Genomic DNA, 20,993 nt, shown 5'->3' on the forward strand with positions numbered 1-20,993 from the left:
TTTTTTTTCCAGTTATCAACAAAATTCGTGGTCCTTTGCCTTTAAAAAAGAATATATAAGAGGTTGGCTTTCTCCTGTTCATTGCTGGAAGAGCCTGGCTGCTAGATGCAGCAGGCTGGATTCTTTGCTCCCCAGCCCTGGGACCAACATGGATTCCTTGGTCCCAGTATATCTTTATCTGACTGGATAATTTGAGACGAGAGTCCTGTCTAGTCAATTATACTCTCCAATTAATAAACTATTGAAAACTCTTTAATCTCTCTCCTGCCTCAGTTTCTCCGGCATTACAAGGTAGCCGAGCTCATAGAGCAGATTTCAATTGCAGGTATACAAGTTCATGAGAAGGCCCAAATTCATGCAGTTTGCTGATATGTGTCTACACAGGATCCTCAGCACCATGTCTACAAATCTAAGTACCATAGCCAGAGGTGGACTTTATTAATTTTGACTCTTACAATTACATTTCTGATGTTCTATGCAGCTCTGGTCTTTTCATCAGAAATGCTTGAATATCTCTTTTAGTGCTTAGCACAGTGCCTGGCATATAGTAGGTGCTAAGTCAAGAAATGCTTCTTGATTCGAATTCCATTAAAAGTTCCTTTGTAAGATTATGCTCAGTCTTAATGGGTAAACTATTCTTGTCTTTAAGCTGTTACTTTTTCCCTTTTGTCATTATATTCTTTATAGTAAACAGTTTTGTATAATCCAGATTGTAGATTCGCTGTAATTCAATTCTTTTCTGTTGCTTGTAGTATTTTTTCCCCCTCTGATTTATAGGCTCTGGATTTTGACTATAACAATATAGACTTTTTACTTTGAGATTTCTTTCAAGAGGTAAATGGTGCATTCTTTTTTTCCACTTTGTTTTCAGGTTCAGAAAGGTCTGGCCAAGTTTTTTGTTTCTTCAAATATAGTATCCAGGATTTTTGGTCAGTTTTCAAGGAGTCTGGTGATTCATATATATATTCTCTTCCTTGAACTGTTTTCCAGTTCACTTGGCTCTGATAGCAAATGCCCAACATACCCCCACCCTCATCCCCCAATTACCTTGTATTCCCCATTCTTTTGAATTTGTTCCAGTTTCTGTCTTGTGAAATAATTGAAATCTCTTGGTTTATTCTAAATTTCAGGGTATTTGTTACTTGGGTAATGTTTCTTCTAAGCTGTCTGTTCTCCTTTTAGTTCTTTGCTCCAGAATTCTTTTTTTTCATTTATAATTCTAGGAACTCATTTCATTTATTATCTTTTGTTTCATTTCTTCTAACTACTGTTTTAGTCCATGTAGTCAAGCAGTTTTGTTTTTTTTTTCTACTGAGGCTCTCAGGCAATTGTGGAGTTGCTCTTTTCTGGATTTTTCTCTGGCATTATTCTTGTCCAATAATAATTCTCTGTAGTATTCAGTCTTCGTTTACTTCGTTTATCCCTTCGTTTACTCATGCCTTCAGCTTCAGTTCCTGATCTGGGGCTTTGTTCTAGGGTCAGGCTCTGTACCTTCTGGGTGAAGCGGTCAGACTACATTTCTGCTGCTTCCTTCCACTTCCTTTGCTGTGCCCAGCATACTTTCAGTAGTAGGTATGCCAGTTTTGGCAGCCTGCAAGTCAGCTAAGACTGCCGATCAGGGTTGTGGTTTTCCAGTTCCCCTGTGGTTTTCTGGTCTGTTTCCTGGCCTTTTTGTTTTTATTCCCTCTCCTTTGGACAGGGTATGGGGTATTACTCTTTTCTTCTTGAGGTTTCCCTGGTTAGAAGGCTTCTGGTCTATTTCCCCTGGGCTGGTGCTGGTTTTTAATGGAAGTACCTCTCTTGGGTTTAGAGTTTATAGCTACTTGTTTTTGTGCAGTCCTGGTCTAAATGAAGGTATATACTGATCTAGCTCTGTTTTTTGGGGGTAGATGTGGGAGAATTGTGTTCCTTTTGTTCAGCCATATTAAGTCCTGTGATTTACAATTGGAATGTTTTCCAACCTGTATGTCAAATGATAATATTTGGAAAATGAAAATTTAAATGTTTTAGATATGTATCAACATATCCAGAATCCAATGTTAGTGCTGTGAGAATTAATACGCAAGAAAATTTGCTTAAGAATACATATACTGTGTGCACAAATGTTTGTGGCAGGTCTCTTTGTAGTGGCCAAAAACTGAGTGGATGCCCATCAACTGGAGAATGCTGAATAAATTGTGGTATATGAATATTATGGAATATTATTGTTCGGTAAGAAATGACCAGCAGGATTATTTCAGAAAGGCCTGGAGAGACTTACATGAACTGATGCTGAGTGAAATGAGCAGGACATACTTCAACAACAATACTATATGATGATCAGTTCTGATGGACGTGGCCCTCTTCAACAATGAATGAGATGAACCAAATCAGTTCCAATAGAGCAGTAATGAATTGAACCAGCTCCACCCAGTTTTATATTATTAGAAGAATAGTAAACTCAAAAAGAGATAACTGAATTTGAAAAATGTACTGTAGAAATTTTTTTATTCAACTTCTACAATATATATTCAATATACAACAGTATATTGAGTCGTAATAAGGAAGCTAAGCAACTATACCTTTATGTTTGCTTCTATTTTTATAGTCCAATTAAAATCAACACTTTGTTAGCTCAGACTAGTATTTAGTAATGTTAGGTGTAGTTTGATACTCAGTAAATATATGCTGTTGTATTGGATATGTATTGTGTGTTTTCTAATAGAAATTCCAACTTGAGTTCTTAATCTGTATCATTCAAGGGATCTTTATTTTCATATTTTCTTGTGATACCCCTTCTGATATGATATTATTAAATTCCTTTGTTTAACTGTCTATGTTAATCATTGCCTACTAATTACTGTGAGATCTTACTGTTAACTTTACATTCACCTACTTTGTTCCCTGCCTCCTGCCTTCAACATAAAATACGCAATGGTACTCAGCTGGATAAATGAATGAATAAATAACGTTTTTATCAGCTTTTGATCAGAAAGAGCACCATCCTATCATTAAAAAGCACATGTCAGTAAATGTTGAATTGGCTGTTTTGATGTAATGTATTAAAAATGTTGTTTTTTGGGGGATAGGAGAGTGGGATTTTTAACTTGGGCTTTAGTTTAGTAAATGTGTGTGACTGTGGACAAATTATTTAAGCTTTTAGTTTTAGGTTTCTCAACTGTAAAATGGAGATAAAAGTTATATGCCCTAATTTACAATAGGGTTCTTGTGAGGAAAATTATCTTTAAGTCTTAAAATGTTATACTAATATAAAATATTATGCCATAAATCCCATATTGAAAACTTATGTAGTGTGAGTTCTTCCTTTATGTTGCTATGTAGCTAGTCAAAATAATTTTAAATCATACTTGTATAGCTTGGATTAAAAAACATTCATGTGTTCTTTGGTGTTAGCAATGAGTTTCAAACTCTTCAGGTATTTTATCTTAAGCCATCAAAAAATGTAACCCATTTGTATAAGGAGATTATAGCTGAGCCATCCACTTTTAGGTCTGTCAAATTTTTTGTTTTAAATATTAAAATCATTGTGGAATATATACTTTTAGAAATAAGAATGTTCAGTTCAGGAAATGACCTAAAAATTGCAACAGCTATGTTTGGCCTGATTGGGCACTAAAACAATTGTGTTCAGAATTTGCTGTGTAAATTTTAAACTCAAAGTAAACTTTTCTATAAATGATAATTGTCAACTTGCAATATGCTAATTATACCTCTTTCCTGTAATTCCTCCACAATTTTTGACATATCTTCATAAAGTCATATTAATTTATTGTGGGTGGACTTTCATAAATTTTCATAAAGTCAAGAAAGTATCTTTTTTGAGTCATGGACATTTGAAATTAATTCAGGCATAAAGTAGATTATAAAGAAATTAGAAAGGTACTTTTTGAAAGCACTTTTAGCAATGACTTGCACAATTTAATGAGATACTTAATAGAATTTATAGTTCTATTCAATAAAAAGATTACTTTGGATTGGTTAATTGTATTTTAGTTTGTGTTTGGTATATCTCTGGCAAGTTGAATCCTGTTAAGTTTGAAATATGAGATTATGGATGATTTCACATTTTTTTTTTTTAAGTGTGGAATCAAGCTTCTGCAACAATTTTTTTTTTTCACTCTATTTTAGAAAACTCATTTTTGGAATATCTGAAGTCCATATGGCTTTATATGATGAAGATCTCATGAAAAATCCTTTTTATCTGGCAATTCAAAAGAGGCGTCCTGATCTTTGCCGAAGAGTTGCTGAAGTCCATGGTATTGTAAGTATATGGATTGTCTTAGTTTTTCTGTTTGAATTTATAACTATGAAATTATTAATACTTTAGATTTCAGAAAGAGTTTCTTTTGAAGAGGTCAGTAAACAAAAGCATTTTGAATTTAGTGACCTCTAAATTATTTGACAAATGGAAAAAAAACCGAAGTGTTATTCTACTTTGATGAAGCTTTCTCTCAACTTTGTATTGCACAATGGTCTCTCCATCTTTTGCACTCCAGTATTATGAGTTCTACTTGTCTGGTCCTTAATCATGTGAAAACTTTTGTGTGTTTTGTTGTTGTTAAACTTTTTATATAGGTGTTTGTCTTTTCCAACTAGATTGTAAATTCTTAAGATAAGTTTTATATTTCTCTGTGGTCTGCCATGTATCAAGCACTGTTATATATGCAGTTAGCTTTCCCTAAACTTTTGTGGAATAAATACATGTGCGCTTCTAAGAAAGGTATTTAACACTTTACTGAACCAAAAGCAAAGAACTATTAACATAAAAGGGGAAAATGTCATAACTATTTTTGGACAAACTTTCTCATTATTTTGAAATTATGTGTTTTAATAAGGCTATATCATTAGTTAGGCAAAAGATATTTAATGAGAAACAGTTGACAAGCTGAGATTTCTGAACTTTTTCTTTTTTTGTTACGACTTTTATTGGATATCAAATGGTCAAAGTTTTAAACTATGTAAAATTTCTGCTTGGTTCAAGGTTTTACCTAATCTAAAAAACTGGGCTCTTCTTTAAGGTGAGGACTTGGATCTTCTCTGTTCTCATGGCTTCTGTCTCTTGAATTCTAGCCCTTTTTTGGACATAGACACCTGGATGTCCCATCAGCATCTCCAGCTTGAATGACCAACCTTGAACTCACATTTTTCCCCTTTATTTTGCTCCTCTTCTATGCTTTTCTTTTTATTTTGAGGGTAACGCTTCTTGATTACTCGGATTTATAACTATGGACTCATCCTTTACTCTGATTATGACATTTCCCTATCAGAAACCTACAGTGGCTCCCTATTTCTAGGAAGATAAAATATATTTTTCAGCCTAGCCTTTGGGCTCTCCATAGTTTGGTTGTAACTTCTCTTTCGAGATTTATTTATTATTATTTCTTTTCACACATTGTGTTTCAGCTAAAATACATCACTACTTGTTCCCAGAATTCAGTATTCTATGTTATACTTCTGTGTATTCACATAAGCTTTCTTTTGTTCCTGGAGTTTACTCTTTTTTTCTCAGACTTTTTAACTTCTTTCAAGGTTTAACTGTTCTCTAATTACTTCTTCAGAACTTTTTCTGATTACACTTTCTGTATGTTATATCTATTTATCAGTATTGTGTAGAGGAGCAGCCTGATGTGGTAAATAACGAGCTATCCTCAAGTCAGGAATATTTTGCCGCAAGCCAGTTCTGTGAACCTGCTGAAGTCAGTTAACTGCTTGGTGTCCAAGACTGGTAGTATAACTATAAATTGGAGTGAAGTTGCCTATTCTTCATTGATAAGAGTAGTTTCCTGATGATAGTTACCTAGATCAATGCAATCATATATCCAGACCAAAAAAAAGATTATATGGTATATTCAAGCAGTCTATTTCAAGAATCTCTACATTAAAACTTTATAAATCATTTTTGGACATAGATTGTTTTAGTTTGTTTATTGGATCTTGGTTCTTTGTAAATTCTCTGAAAATACTATATGATTTCACTAATGTGATAGGTAACTTTAAGGGTGTATATTAACTTTAAAAAATTTTTGTTTTTATATATCTGTCAATTTTTAAAAATATATCTTATTTCTACTCAGTAAGACTACCTTTTAATATAATATTTTTTTAAAGTTCAGCAAACCAGCCAGCTGTCATGTTGGTTGTGTCCAATATTATATACAGTATTTCATTAATGGAGTGAAGCAAGACTGTGCTTGCTCCCATGCTTTTTAGTATGATATTTTCATCAATCTTGTCAAATGCCTTCAATAAGGGCAAAAATGGCATCAAGGTCAGCTACTGCAAATAACTTGATATTTAACTTGAAAAGACTAAAAACAAAGACTTTAAATAGAAGGACAATTGGTACTTGACTCTGTTTGCAGATGATAGTGTACTTTGCAGATTGTTGTGTAGGGAGCAACCTCTGAGTATTCAGTACTCACAGTGCTCTATAGCATTATAGAAATAGCTATAATGGTGTATTAGAGAATATTCTATAGAGTGTGGATTGATTCTTTGCAACTTGTGTTAATTTTGGTCCGACAACACTAATACATTGTTGGTGGAACTGTGAATACATCCAGCCATTCTGGAGAGCAATTTGGAACTATGCTCAAAAAGTTATCAAACTGTGCATACCCTTTGATCCAGCAGTATTACTAGTGGAAATATCCCCAAAAAAATCTTAAAGAAGGGAAAGGGAGTTGTATGTGCCTGAATGTTTGTGGCAACCCTCTTTGTAGTGGCCAGAAATTGGAAACTGAGTGGATGCCCCTCAATTGGAGAATGGCTGAATAAATTGTGGTATATGAATATTATGGAATATTATTGTTCAGTAAGAAATGAACAGCAGGATTATTTCAGAAAGGCCTGGAGAGACTTACATGAACTAATGCTAAGTGAAATGAGCAGGACCAGGAGATCATTATATACTTCAACAACAATACTATGTGATGATCAATTCTGATGGACATGGCCTTCTTCAACAATGAGATGAACCAAATCAGTTCCAATAGAGCAGTAATGAACTGAACCAGCTACACCCAGCAAAAGAACTCTGGGAGATGACTATGAGCCATTACAAAGAATTCCCAATCCCTCTATTTTTATCTGCCTTCATTTTTGATTTCCTTCAAAGGCTAATAGTACACTGTTTCAAAGTCTGATTCTTTCTGTACAGCAAAATAACTGTTAAGACATGTGTACTTATATTGTATTTAATTTATGCTTTAACATATTTAACATGTATTGGTCAATCTGCCATTGGGGGGAGGGAATGGGGGGAAGGAGGGGAAAAAGTGGAACAAAAGGTTTGGCAATTGTCAATACTGTAAAATTACCCATGTATATAACTTGTAAAAAACAAAGCTATTAAAAAAAATTAGCCCGACATTAACACTAAGGTTCTCCACGCCATCCATATGTGGAACCACTGGTTACAGCAAACCGTAATGTTTGGAATGCTGTGGATCAGTTCAATTACCTTGGTAGTGTACTTGCAAGAAATGTCCACATGAATATTGAGGTTCACACATACATTGCCAGGAAGTTCCTAAACAAAGTGTGTGAGAGAATAGGCATTAGATGCCTCCCGGACTAAAGGTCTAAAAAGCCATGGCAGGAAAACTGAATTGTTTCTATTTAAAATTGTCTTAGGAAGATTTTGAAGATCACCTGGCACGATAAGGTACTGGGCATTTTAGATCCTTTCTCTACTGCAGAGAGTACAATGTAATGGACTGACTGTGTTGTTTGAATGCCAAGTGTATATATGTGTATATATCGGAAAGACTTTTTTCTGGAGAATTTACACAAGGCAAGCTCTTATATGGAGGTCAGAAAAAGAAATAGAAGAACACTCTCAAGGTCTCTGTAAAACTTGGGAATTGATTATGGGACATGAAAGACATTGGCCCAGATCCACTTAGTATGGCATGTCTGCATCAAAGAAGCAGCTGCACTCTGTGAGCAAAGAAAGCAAAACTATAGTAGCTCAAAGGAAATACGAGACAGGACAGTTTAGAGAAATCTCACTCCAAATGACGTGGACTGTTTTCACCCAACTTGTGATAGTCTTTTGAGCTCATGTTTTTCTGATCAGCCACAATTGGATATATTGTACCTTGAACACAACATAGTGTATCATTTTGGTCTTATTCCTTTATGAAAGCAACCAACTAACCATATGTGCAAACTACCACTTGTTTTTTATTTCCTTGGGATATATACTTAGTACTTGGATCTCTGTATCAAAGTGTGTGGCCATCTTAGTCATGTTTTTCCTTTGGCATAATCTTGGATATTTTCTGGATTATTGTACCAATTTACAGCCCTGCCAAGAAGGTATTTTTTATTATTGTTGTTTGCTTGCATTTTGTTTCCTTTCTCATGTTTTTCCTTCTTGATCTGATTTTTCTTGCGCAGTATGATAACTGTGGAAATATGTATAGAAGAATTACACGGTTAACATGTGTTGGATTACTTGCTGTATGGGGAGGGGGTAGGAGAGAGAAAAAATTTTGGAACACAAGGTTTTGCAAGGGTGAATGTTGAAAATTATCTATGTATATGTTTTGAAAAGAAAAAAAAGCTTCAATAAAAAAAATTTAAAATAAACTTAGTGATATCATCATGGATTCAGTTAACCTTTAATCAGATGGTTGTCAGATCAAAAAGAAAATGATAGGTGCCACGACTATGGTAGAACACATGCATTAATGCACTGTGTATAGAGTTATGAATTGATGAGCCATTCTGGAAGGTAATTAGGAACTGTGCCCTCAAAGCTATGAAATAGGAGTTATTGTTGCATAGGGTGGGGTAAGAGAGTGAAGAGCTGATTGACACCTAGGTTTTGAACTTGGGGCAACCAGGAAGATGATGGTATCCTGGAGTAACAGGAAAAGTAGGGAGAGTAGAGAATTTGAAATGAGAGATAAATTTACTTTTGGACATGTTGAATTTAATATCTTAAGGACATATAATAACAATATATGAAATAGACAATTCTAGATGGGAGACTGGAAGTCGGGAGAGTGATTAGGATTGGATACATAGATCTGATAACCATCTGGATTCTTTGAGACTTTAGTCTCGTCTAGCCCTGGGACCAAGATCCATCTGGTCCCAGTATCTCTCTCCATTTAATAAACTATTGAATTGGTCTCTAACCTCTGTCTTGCTCAGTTTCTCTGGTATTACACTTTGAGAATAAGACAAACCCACTTTTACAGTGAAAGGAGGGAGACACATTTTTTCATCTTTTCTCCAAGGCCAAAGTCAGAGGACAGCTTCAGAGTTCCCTCATCATTTCGATAAAAGTTTTTATTTCTTTTTTTATAATATTTTATTTTCCAAAATACATGAAAAGATAGTTTTCAACATTCCTTCTTGAAAATCTCCTTATTTTTTCCCCTCCCTTCTCCTATTCCCCTCTAGACAGCAAATAATCCAATATAGGTTAAACATATGTACTTCTGCTAAATTTATTTCCACATTTATCATGTTGCATAAGAAAAATCATATAAAGAAAAATGAGAGGAAAAAAAACCAAGCAAACATTAACAACAGAAACAAAAGGTTAAAATACTATGTTGTGATCCACATTCAGTCTCCATAGTCCTTTCTCTCTGGATGTGATGTAAAATTATATCCCCTTTAATCTTTGGGGGGGGGATGTCCTGAAATTTCGAGTCCCTTTGCTAAAGAATTCCTGAGTCTCAAACTCCCAGCTTCTTGGGAGGGGCCACACCCTTCTGTCCATAAGGGAAAATCCCAAGATAAGTAATCTTTTCTATTGGGAAGTCTAGACCTGGGCCATAGTCAGCCTTGAGTGGCTCAAACTCCCACTTAAGTAATCTCATTCAATTTTGAATTGAATTGAAGTCCCAAGCCTCTGAAGGTTAATAAAAGACAACACAGAACCTAGAATCTTCCCCAGAAATCCTGTTATGCCACAGTTCTCTTTTATTGGCCCGACTCAGTCCTGTCTTGGTTTCCTTGCTTCTCAGTTCTGCAAAACCTCCCCTCCCTCTTTATCACAATACTTGATAAGGATAAAAGATCTTATGTTTTAGAATGCCTCTCCCTATCCCAAGTTATCTGAATATCAGATACCCTCTTATCAAGATGCTTCTCCCTATTTCCAGGGTTCTTCCTCCCATTAGATCATCCTTCTCTGGAGGCCCACCCCATCCTGTCCCATTCCTGCTCTCCACATCCTCACTCCGCCCCTGCCTTAGTCTACCCTCTCCATCAGAGCCAAGTGTATAGATGTCCTTGAGAACTTTGTTTGCTGGATTCTTGGAGTACTTCATTTAGCCCTGGGACCAAACCATGGATCCAATTTGATCCCACTATATCTCTCCATTTCATAAACTATTAAAATCTCTATCTTGCTCAGTTTCTCTGGCATTACAATCCTAACAGGATCTTGCCCACTGCTGAAGATACTTTCTTCTCAGTGTAATCTATATATTGCTATATTCCTTCACTAAGAAGTCTACTTCCTAGCAAGCTGATTTCTTAGTGCAAATAAACCCATCCTTTGCCACAAACCTTGTGCTGCCTATATTTATTGGGGTTTGCTAATTCTTTCCTCAAAGCCTGCAACAAACAGGCCAACAGGATCCCATTGCTTTTAAGGGATCTTTCTGTTCTGGCACCTCATCAGATGCACAAAATGCAAAACACAAGATTAAATAAGACAGAGGTTCCTACATTTGACCTTTTCTCCCCTGCCTGGGAGAGTCCAGGCTTATACTTTAAATAGGGAAATCTATCCCAAAAACAAAAGAATAAATTGCTTTCAAAAAAAGTATTTAAATGGTAAGAGGTGGTGGGAAACTGAAGGGGTGTTAACGACAATCAAATCCTTGCAGCATTTTGGCTTTGCATTATTTATTATTGCAACACCTCAAGTCATAGTTAGGGTATAGGTCAAAGCCACATCCTTATGAGATAATCTTTTCTCAGTTTATCCCAAACATGTGCAATTCTTGTGTATATAATAAGTTTAACTTCAAAGTGAGGGAAATGGCTTGCAAGCAAAACCCACCTTTTTTTTTTTTTTTTTTTAGTTTTGATTACTTTATTATTTTTTTATTATTATAGTAACTTTTTATTGACAGAATCCATGCCAGGGTAATTTTTTTACAACATTATCCCTTGCACTCACTTCTGTTCTGATTTTTCCCTCCCACCCTCCACCCCCTCCCCTAGATAGCAAGCAGTCCTATATATGTTGAATATGTCCTAGTATATCCTAGATACAGTATATGTGTGCAGATCCAAACAGTTCTCTTGTTGCACTAGGAGAATTGGATTCAGAAGGTAAAAATAACCCGGGAAGAAAAACAAAAATACAAACAGTTTACATTCATTTCCCAGTGTTTTTTCTTTGGGTGTAGCTGCTTCTGTCCATCATTGATCATTTGAAACTGGGTCTGTTTTTCAAAGAAATCCACTTCCATCAGATTACATCTTCATACAGTATTATTGTTGACGTATATAATGATCTCTTGGTTCTGCTCATTTCACTTAGCATCAGTTCATGTAAGTCTCTCCAAGCCTTTCTGTATTCATCCTGCTGGTCATTTCTTACAGAACAATAATATTCCATAACATTCATATACCACAATTTACCCAACCATTCTCCAGTTGATGGGCATCCACTCAGTTTCTAGCTTCTAGCCACTACAAACAGGGCTGCCACAAACATTTTGGCACATATTGGTCCCTTTCCCTTCTTAAGTATCTCCTTGGGGTATAATCCCAGTAGAAACACTGCTGGATCAAAGAGTATGCACAGTTTGATAACTTTTTGGGCATAATTTCAGATTGCTCTCCAGAATGGTTGGATTTGTTCACAGCTCCACCAACAATGTATCAGTGTCCCAGTTTTCCCGCATCCCCTCCAACAATCATTATTTTTTCCTGTCATCTTAGCCAATCTGACAGGTGTGTAGTGGTATCTCAGAGTTGTCTTAATTTGCATTTCTCTGATTAATAATGATTTGGAACACTCTTTCATATGAGTGGTAATAGTTTCAGTTTCATCATCTGAAAATTGTCTGTTCATATCCTTTGACCATTTATCAATTGGAGAATGGCTTGAAAAACCCACCTTCTTAAGGAGGAGGATTCACTTGCTTATGACAGAAGTAGGGTTTTTAAGTGTGAAAATCACAAATGCCTGGGCAACAGCACAGGCATCCTTCGGTCTTGTGTTAACAGTTTCCAGGTTGTTGGAGTCATTGAGCCTTGTAATTGTTGCTGGGGATCAGAACCAGCATTAGCATGGTAGGAACAGGAGTGAGGGACCTGGTTTGACTTCCCGTTGTGGCAACATAGCATGGGGATTATTAGCATGTCAGGGATCTCATTGATCACTTCCACTTTAACATGTCAGCTTTGATCTCAGCTTCCTAGTCAGGATCCCCTGGAAAGTAGGGAAGCTCCCACAATCTAAATAGTATAATCATTGCACATATTGATTAGTATGAAAATTATAAGCCTATATATATATAGCCCTTCTATGCTTAAATGCTCTATAAAACCTTTCTAGCTATTAGTGCTTGGTTGAATTGTTTTAGCATGGGGAAATTTTACAGTTAGCACCAGAAATCCCTAGTTTTAGTATCAACAGGAAACCAGTTTGTCTTCTGAGCAAAGGAGAGAAAGTGCCCTTTCACCTTCCTAGGGACCTGGTGAAGGCCCTAGTGATAGGAAATAATTTCTCCAGAAATAGGAGGGGATTTCTTTTGTTAGTAATTGTCCTCTGATTGGTTTTTTCCCTTTTGTAACAGCAAGATTCAAAAGCCAAATTTAATTGGGCTGGCCTAAAAAAATGATCATTCTAATAAAATTAAAATACTGTTGTCTGCTTTTGATGAAGTTTTAAGTATCACATTAATCTTCTTAATTGATTATTCTTCTAGGTTTTAGTACCCTGCAAAGGAAGCCTATCAAGCAACACACAGTCTACCTGTCAGTTTGACTCCTATGTCTTGAAACCAGTGGGAGAAAGTTTTCAGACTTTAAATGGAAAGGTACCCCATTTTTTCATAATTTCAACCAGTAGGATATTGGGAAGAGGAGGGGGTCTGTATGAGAGAGGGAGAGCATGGCAGGGTGATAGAAGATACAGAGGCATTTTATTTCTTTATGTTTATTTGAGTGAAGGATGAAGCCCAACTTCTGAGTTGAGGTTAAGGGTAATGGGCTGAGGAAGGGAATTTGTGAGGATACGTACTAGAGGACTCTCGGCAAGGATCTGGCTAGTGAGGTAGCTTACTGCTACCAAACCTGTATTAGATAGAGTTAGAAGACTTCTTCACCTTACTCCTGTGGTATTGCTGATCACTTACAAAATTGGATTTTGTAGCTAGAGAATTTGTTGAGTGAAATAGACATATATGATCTACCATCATTAATTAATTTCATGATTGCCTGATAGGCAAATAACAGCACAGGAGAGTTTCATAGAAATTTAGTGAGCACCTGTTTTATGTAGCAATCATGCTGTTAAGCGTATAAAAATATGAACAAGACACATTCCGCATTTAAGATTGTGACCAAGAGATAGGGGACTTCTGAAGGTGGAGAAGTGTGTGTCGCAGTGGGGATTTAATGACAATTTATTAACAATTGCAGAACGACAGCTTTATATGGATATGATTATTTTTACATCAACATATGTAAATATCTTGGGAAATATTAAAGGTGTTAGAAGGATGACTTGAAGTTGCAGCTCCATATCATTGAGTGTCCACTTTACTTGGAAGAGAAAGAAGGATTCACAGACTTAAGGGGGGAGAGGGGGGGCGAAGTGTGGCCCGAGGTCTAGTTATCAGCCTTGTAATGTTATTATTGACTGATAGGTTTGGACACATCTGTCTTCAGAAGGAGGCCTTTACCTTCTTTGTCACAGTTTTTAGTGAAGATTGTCTTATTAATATTTTTGTCCCCTTATTGCCCAGTCTTGTCACTGTAGGAAGCCAAGGCTCACTTAAGTATTTTGTGTGGTGAGTCAGTGCTTGTATCTTTCACATAATTGTGTTACTCCTAGGCCTGTGTGAAAGCTCTATTTTTAGATGTCAACCTGAGATCAGGAAAGTTTCTATTTGTTTTCTGATCTTCCTTTTTAGTACTTCTTGTTCTTGAGGAAGAGCATCCCTCCTCTTTATCTTCTTTGTTGCAAGACCTTTTTTTGAGCTGGCTCTGAGGTTTTGGAGGCCGAGTTTAGGGTAATTCCCAACTTAGTAGTACCCATGTTTTCTTAGGGAATTCTTAGAGACCAAAGAAACTTCTAAGACTGAAATGAATGATTCTGCGGTGGAGTTTTAGTTACTGTGATCAGCTGATTGCAGAGAAATTTTGGGTGAAAGAACTATTGCAAGACTTTGCATATAGCTGTCTCCATGTAAGGTGCCAGCCAGTTCTGTCCTTAAGATCCCACTCAGAGCCTGAATCGTTAGACAGTTGTTTCTTTCGGTCAGGGAAACTTCAGGAAAAAGCTTTGCACATTTTTTTTTTTTCTGTCAGTGACCATGCATGCAATTGGTATGAATCATAGGATTATAGACTTAGAGCTATGGGACCTTACCATCTCAACCCGCTCCCTCATGTTATACCTAAAGAAACTGGGAGTTTGGAGGAGTAACGGGACTCACCTAAGATCACCCAGGGAGTAAGTGGTAAGGGTCTTCTGACTTGGAATCCAGTGCTCTCTGATGGAACACATTGACTTTTATGTACTGTTTGGCCATTTTGGGTGAGCAAGCACTTAACATATGTCAGTGAGATCACAGATCTTTCAAAGCATGTGCTGGAATGACTTGCTTCTTTTTATATAAGTAAGAAGTTTGATATGATTCCTCCCCCATTATAAAGGCCTTGAGTGAGCACCTAGAAATAAACTGATCTAAGGAAACTGGGCATTTTGTTGTATTGAGCATCTTTTCAGGAAAAGTTTTGCCCTAAGGAAAACTGGTACCTATACAATATGGATAGAGACCAAATGCAAGGTTGTTAGTTTTGTTTAGATCAAAATAATGATCAATTATCTCATTGAAATAGAATCAGTCTCTCTTTTTTTTTATTTTAGTCTTGTCTTTATTTTTCTAAAAGGTAAAGAAAGGTATTTTTTTTTCCACCTTTAAAAAATAGTTTAGCCTTCTCTCCCACCTCTCTTTAAAAAAGGACAATGTCGTAACTGTAGTGTTATCTTTGGGGAAGAGGGTTGCAATTAAGAAAAAAGTATTTAACCTGTTATATTTAAACCTGTGTGGAGGAAAAGCAGTGTTGGCTTTTTAAAGTGAGACATTTGGCATGGGGTGATGGGAAAAACATTAGGTGGAAGTTTTGTAATCAATTACTATTTTCTAATTTCAGGAGATTTTTATTCAAGGAAACAGAATTAAATTAGGAGCTGGTTTTGCCTACCCACTCTCGGTACCTGTTCTCTTTGAAGAAACTTTCTACAATGAAAAAGAAGAAAGTTTTAGTATACTGTGTATAGCTCATCCATTGGAAAAAAAGGAGAGCACAGGTATTTTTAGAGAACTTTTTCATTGTATGCTTTGTTTTGAAATTTTTATATATATGCATACACACACACAGACAGACACAGACACACACAATGATTATATGAAATTGTACTTAAGTAAAAGTAAAAGGTTAAATCTTCCAAGGATTGTGTAGAAGAAAGAGCACTGGACCAGAAGCTCTTGGTTAGAGTTCTTCATTCAGGTACTAAGTAATCATGTGACTGTGGGTAAGCCATTTTTAAAGAAAGTTTAATAAAAGCTTTTTATTTTCAAAATACATGCAAAGATAATTTTTAACATTCATCCTTGCAAAACATTGCATTGCAAAATTTTCTCCCTCCTTTCTTCTCCTCGTCTAGACACCAAGTAATCTAGTATAGGTTAATCGTGTGCAATTTGTCTAAATATACTTCCATAATCAGATCAAAAAGGAAAAAAAAAATGAGAGAAAAACAAACAAGCAAGCAAACAACAACAAAGGTGAAAATATTATGTTGTCATCCACACTCAATCCCCATAGTCTTCTTTCTGGATGCAGATGGCTCTCTATCACAAGTCTATTGGAATTAATCCAGCTTTCTTCATCTGGAAAATGGATTTAAGGATACTTCGTTGATAGAGTTGTGATGTTCATGTGAGATTATGCATAAACAATTGTTTTGAAACCTATAAAATGTTAAATGTTTGGTGATAATATTTTTTTAAATCATCAAAATAATTTTACATTATTATATAATCTCATTTGGAAAATTTGTGGGAATTAAAAAATATAAAATCAGTGTAAGCTAAATATCTTTAGGAATAGAATGGTCAGTCTAAAATCTATTGTATCTAAGTAGCAGGACAGGAGTTTATTTGAATATTACTATTACATTTTTCATTTTAGTTACTAGATTAACAGGATAAATCGGACTAGAGTGGCCTTTTTTTCATTTGCTAGTGTAGTCTGGGGATGGTTTTATTGCTTTACTGGGCCAATCTTTTGAATACCCAATATAAAATAAGCTTTTAACATGGACCTTTATTGGGCCTACTATTATACAGTCTAAAAAAAAAGATCCTCCCCAGGAAGTGGTTTTTCTTTCTTCCCTTTTTTGTGTTTTTTGAAAGCAATTGGGATTTAGTGACTTGTCCAGAGTAAGTGTCTGAGGTAAGTGTCTGAGGCCAAATTTGAACTCATGACTTGTACCTAGATGCTCCTGGGATATCCATTTCCAGATGTGGAAATGAATGAAAGACCAGGGACAATCAGAATCCTTGGTTATGCTTATCTCTTGTTTTCTTTACAGAAGAATCTTCAACCTCATCAAATTCCTTTACCCTGAAAACAATTGAAGATGTAAGAGAATTTTTGGGAAGATACTCAGAGAGATTTGACAAAAACATTGCATCTTTCCACCGAACATTCAAAGATTATGAAAGAAAGAGCCTTCGTCATTACATAGTTAGTAGCTTGTAACTTTATGGGAGCATAAATTTCTTTTCTTTTTAAAAAAGGTTTTTTGTAGCTTTAAAATTTTTAAAAACAATTTTTATTTTCAAAATACATGCTAAGATACTTTCAATAATCACTCTTGCAAAATCTTAAGTTCCAAATTTATCAACCTGCCCTAGACAAGTAATCTAATATAGATTGAATATGAATAATTCTTATATATATATTTCCACACTTAATCGTGCTGCGTAGGAAAGATCAGATGAAAAAGGAAAAAAAATGAGAAAGAAAACAAGCAAGCAAATAACAAGAAGATGAAAATAGTGTGTTATGATTCATATTCAGTCCCCATCTAGATAAATTATCTAGAAACTTTTTTTTTTTTTTTTTTTTTTTTTTTGCACAGGATTCAGTGAATGCACTTTATACTAAATGTCTCCAGCAGTTGTTAAGAGATTCTCATTTGGTAAGTAGAATGTTTTATAGATCTGGATATTTATTTGAAATTTTATACAATATAAATAATACTCTTTTTAACATAATTTTATTGCCTAGAAAATGCTAGCCAAACAGGAGCTTCAGATGAATTTAATGAAACAGGCAGTTGAAGTAAGTAGCTAACATTACAAGATAGAAAAATTGCAGTGTATTTAAGATATTTTGTTTGCCATTGTGATAGTATGCTTCCTAAAATCATGATCTAATTAATTTTACAGATGTATATTCATCATGATATATATGATCTGATCTTTAAATATGTGGGAACTATTGAAGCAAGTGAGGTAGGTTTTAAATGTTTCAAAAAAAAAAGATGGAAGTCATGTTCTGTATTTTTAAAGAAACTAAAACTTTAAAAAATTTATTGTTAGGATGCTGCCTTTAACAAAATTACAAGAAGTCTTCAAGACCTTCAGCAGAAAGATATTGGTGTTAAGCCAGAATTCAGGTAAGAGGTGCCGTATAATAAAATGGGTTTGGGTTATTACCTCTTCTTGGGAGGTAGTTTTGGGAAGTTTTTGTTTCTTGGAGCTTGGAGAGAGATTCAAAAACATGAACTTAAAAATTTCTGCTTTCTATAATCCCCTTTAGAGAGGTTAGCAATTGTAATATATTTTCTAGATTAATATGGTATAGTGAGAAACACATTGGCTGTGTAGTTAAGAGGCCCAGGGTTCATGTCCCAACTCTGACACTTAATAACTTGTGTAACTTTGGACAATTTATGTACCCTCTCTGGGTCTCAGTTTCTCAAAATGAAAGAGTTGGACTAGTTGATCTCTGAAGCCTTATTATAATTATAATATAGTGTAATTATTATAAGCTCTAGATTAATCCAGCTACATTTTGCCATTGATTTGTTATATCATTTTGAATATGATTCTCTTCCATCAGTTAAAAAAAAAATCTGTGACGTCAGTAATTTGAGATGCTTATTGTGAAAGGATTAGGAATTAGTATGAACTTACTACTTTTGACCTAAATTGCCTTTCCAAATTATATTACAGCTTTAACATACCCCGTGCAAAGAGAGAATTGGGTCAACTGAACAAATGTACCTCTCCACAACAGAAGTTGGTTTGTCTTCGAAAAGTGGTACAGCTAATTATGCAATCTCCTAGCCAAAGAGGTTTGTATACTGAGAAAGAAACTGGGGATAGAATGTTTTCACGTTGTTGAAATCTACAGAGTATGCAATTAGTGGACAGATATAGGGAGTTTTATACTCAGTTGATCATTTATTACTCACCTAACATGTGCCAGGCACTGTGCTTAGTCCTGGGGATACAAGAAAGGCAAAAACTAGTCCCTTTCCCTTAAGAAGCTCACAGTCCAATGGGAAAGATCACATGCAAACAAACTTTATATGGGAAAGATACAGGATAAACTAGCATTAGTCTGTCTCAGGGGAAAGGCATGAACATTAAAGTGGACTAGGAAAGGATTCTGGCAGAAGGTGGGATTTTAGTTGAGACTTAAAAAGCCAGGAGGCAGAGGTAAGGGGGAAGCAATCAACATTCCAGTATGGAGGGTAGCCAGTGGAAATTGCTGGAGTTGCTAGAGGAAGAATCACTTTTAAAGGACAGCAAGAGGCAAATATCAGTGGATCACAGAGAACATGGAGAGGAACAAAGTGTAAGAAGCCTGGAAAAGTAGGAAGGAACAGGTTATCAAGAGCTTTGAAATTTGTTTTTTTCCTGAGACAGTTGGGGTTAAGTGACTTGCTCAGGGTCATACAGCTAGGAAGTATTAAGTGTCTGAGACTGAATTTGAACTCGGTTCCCCCTTACTTCAGGGTGGCATTCTATCCACTGTCACCATCTAGCTGCCCAAGCTTTGAGATCTTAAGAGTGAATTTTATATTTGATTTTGGAGATAGTCAATAACCATTGGAGTTTTTCAGCAGGTTGATGGTCAAATCTGTCCTTTAGGAAGAAAAAGGAAATTAAATTGTGAGAAGGTATCTTATTAAAATAAACTTAATCTTATATTGTAGTCCCAGCTCTACTGCTTATTTATTGTGCAATTGTAGGTCATTTAAATTCTGTAGATCTCAGTTTCCTTATTTACAAAATAGAAACAACTTTACAGGATTGTTATGAAGAAGAACTAAGCATAGTGTCTGGTACATAGTAGGTGCTTAATAAATGCTTGTTGATTTTGATTTACAGATTAGATGTTAGTTTAGTATTCCACATTTTTCCAAAAACTTTGTAAATGTTAAAAGTCATTTGTTATAAATATTCCTAGTTTTTAATAACAATCATGATTAAAAAATATTTATTTCCAGTGGAAATGATGGAAATTTCCTGCTAATGAAATCTAAGTATAGGCAGATGTATGATGTAAAAGATACCACTTTTAATAGTGTGGGCCCAGTAATAACTGAAATGGTAGGAGATGCTAGATGTACCCTATATGTTTTGTCTGCAGCCACTTTCAGTGGATGTTAATTTTCAATTAATTGTGCTCCAAGAAAATTACCAAACTTATTGTCAGTTTTATCAGGTTTTTAAAAATGTAGGAATAAGTTTAGCATATGAGAATCTTGTTATTTTTTTTGGATCGTAGAAAAATATGATTTGGATGACTAGCCACAATCCCACTAAAGCGATAGTCACCTCCTTTCTCTTTGTTCTTGATAAAAACATATTTACTTTCTCATTCAATGTAAACTATGTGAGTATAAGCTGTAACTATGTAAGTATAAGCCAAATGTGTTCAGTTACAATATATTAAAAAAACTAAATGTAGGTAGCCAATACATAGTATTTAAAATGTAGATGGTTTCAAATAGGAAAAAGATATCTTTATTGATAACTTTAGGGAGATGTGATGTTTAATTCCTTGTTAGATAAACTCCCATGGTCTCTTAGTTCCCTAGAGGGAGAAAATACTTGTTGTATTATATTAAAGCTTCTTCAATTTATGGTATATGCATTGTATTAGTTTTCTATTAAATATGACTTCAGGGACAGTGACATTTTACTGTGGAATATAATCATATTGGGATATGATTTTAGAGATAGAAAGATATTTACTACAGTATCTTTGTTTTCTTGAACATTTTTTCCTACAGTTAACATGGAGAACATGTGTGCTGATGATCTGCTGTCTGTCCTGCTTTATTTACTTGTGAAGACAGAGATACCAAATTGGTAAAAATATTTAAGATGTTTTCAGCCTGCAACATTGCAATATGATTTCCATGATTTCTAGACTCTATCATGGTTTGAGTACCCCAGCATAATAATAACTAGGTACTTGATCACTCTAACAGGGTGAATAATAATTTCTTTTAGGAAAGTTTAAAAAAAGTCAGTTTTTATTTATCTTCCCAACTGTGTACTTTTTAGGAGGACAGGATAGTAAATTTTTTGGATAAGTACAATACATGTATTTTTGTATCCTTTTTACTGGTAGATTTTCTGGACTTTGCAAGTATTATTGGCATTTATTCAACAAGTCCTAGAATTTAGAACTAATCATGGTTCTACTGTGAGTTTATTTTCATTTTGAGCTCTTCTTTATAT

The 20,993-nt window shown here is 35.1% G+C and overlaps 1 protein-coding gene across 1 annotated transcript in view; it reads left to right on the forward strand.

Annotated features, from left to right (window-relative positions):
• The window catches only part of ANKRD27 (ankyrin repeat domain 27), a 93,153-nt gene that overhangs the window by 21,577 nt on the left and 50,583 nt on the right, over positions 1-20,993 (forward strand). The window contains exons 2-11 of the mRNA XM_031954385.1: positions 4,129-4,261; positions 12,918-13,028; positions 15,373-15,529; positions 16,817-16,971; positions 17,369-17,428; positions 17,518-17,571; positions 17,679-17,744; positions 17,832-17,908; positions 18,468-18,589; positions 20,540-20,618. Of these exons, the coding sequence (XP_031810245.1) occupies positions 4,160-4,261; positions 12,918-13,028; positions 15,373-15,529; positions 16,817-16,971; positions 17,369-17,428; positions 17,518-17,571; positions 17,679-17,744; positions 17,832-17,908; positions 18,468-18,589; positions 20,540-20,618 (983 nt within the window). The 5' untranslated portion in view covers positions 4,129-4,159. The remainder of the gene's footprint in view (positions 1-4,128; positions 4,262-12,917; positions 13,029-15,372; positions 15,530-16,816; positions 16,972-17,368; positions 17,429-17,517; positions 17,572-17,678; positions 17,745-17,831; positions 17,909-18,467; positions 18,590-20,539; positions 20,619-20,993) is intronic.

This window comes from Sarcophilus harrisii, chromosome 2 (genome assembly GCF_902635505.1).
Source record: "Sarcophilus harrisii chromosome 2, mSarHar1.11, whole genome shotgun sequence".
Lineage (NCBI taxonomy): Eukaryota > Metazoa > Chordata > Mammalia > Dasyuromorphia > Dasyuridae > Sarcophilus > Sarcophilus harrisii.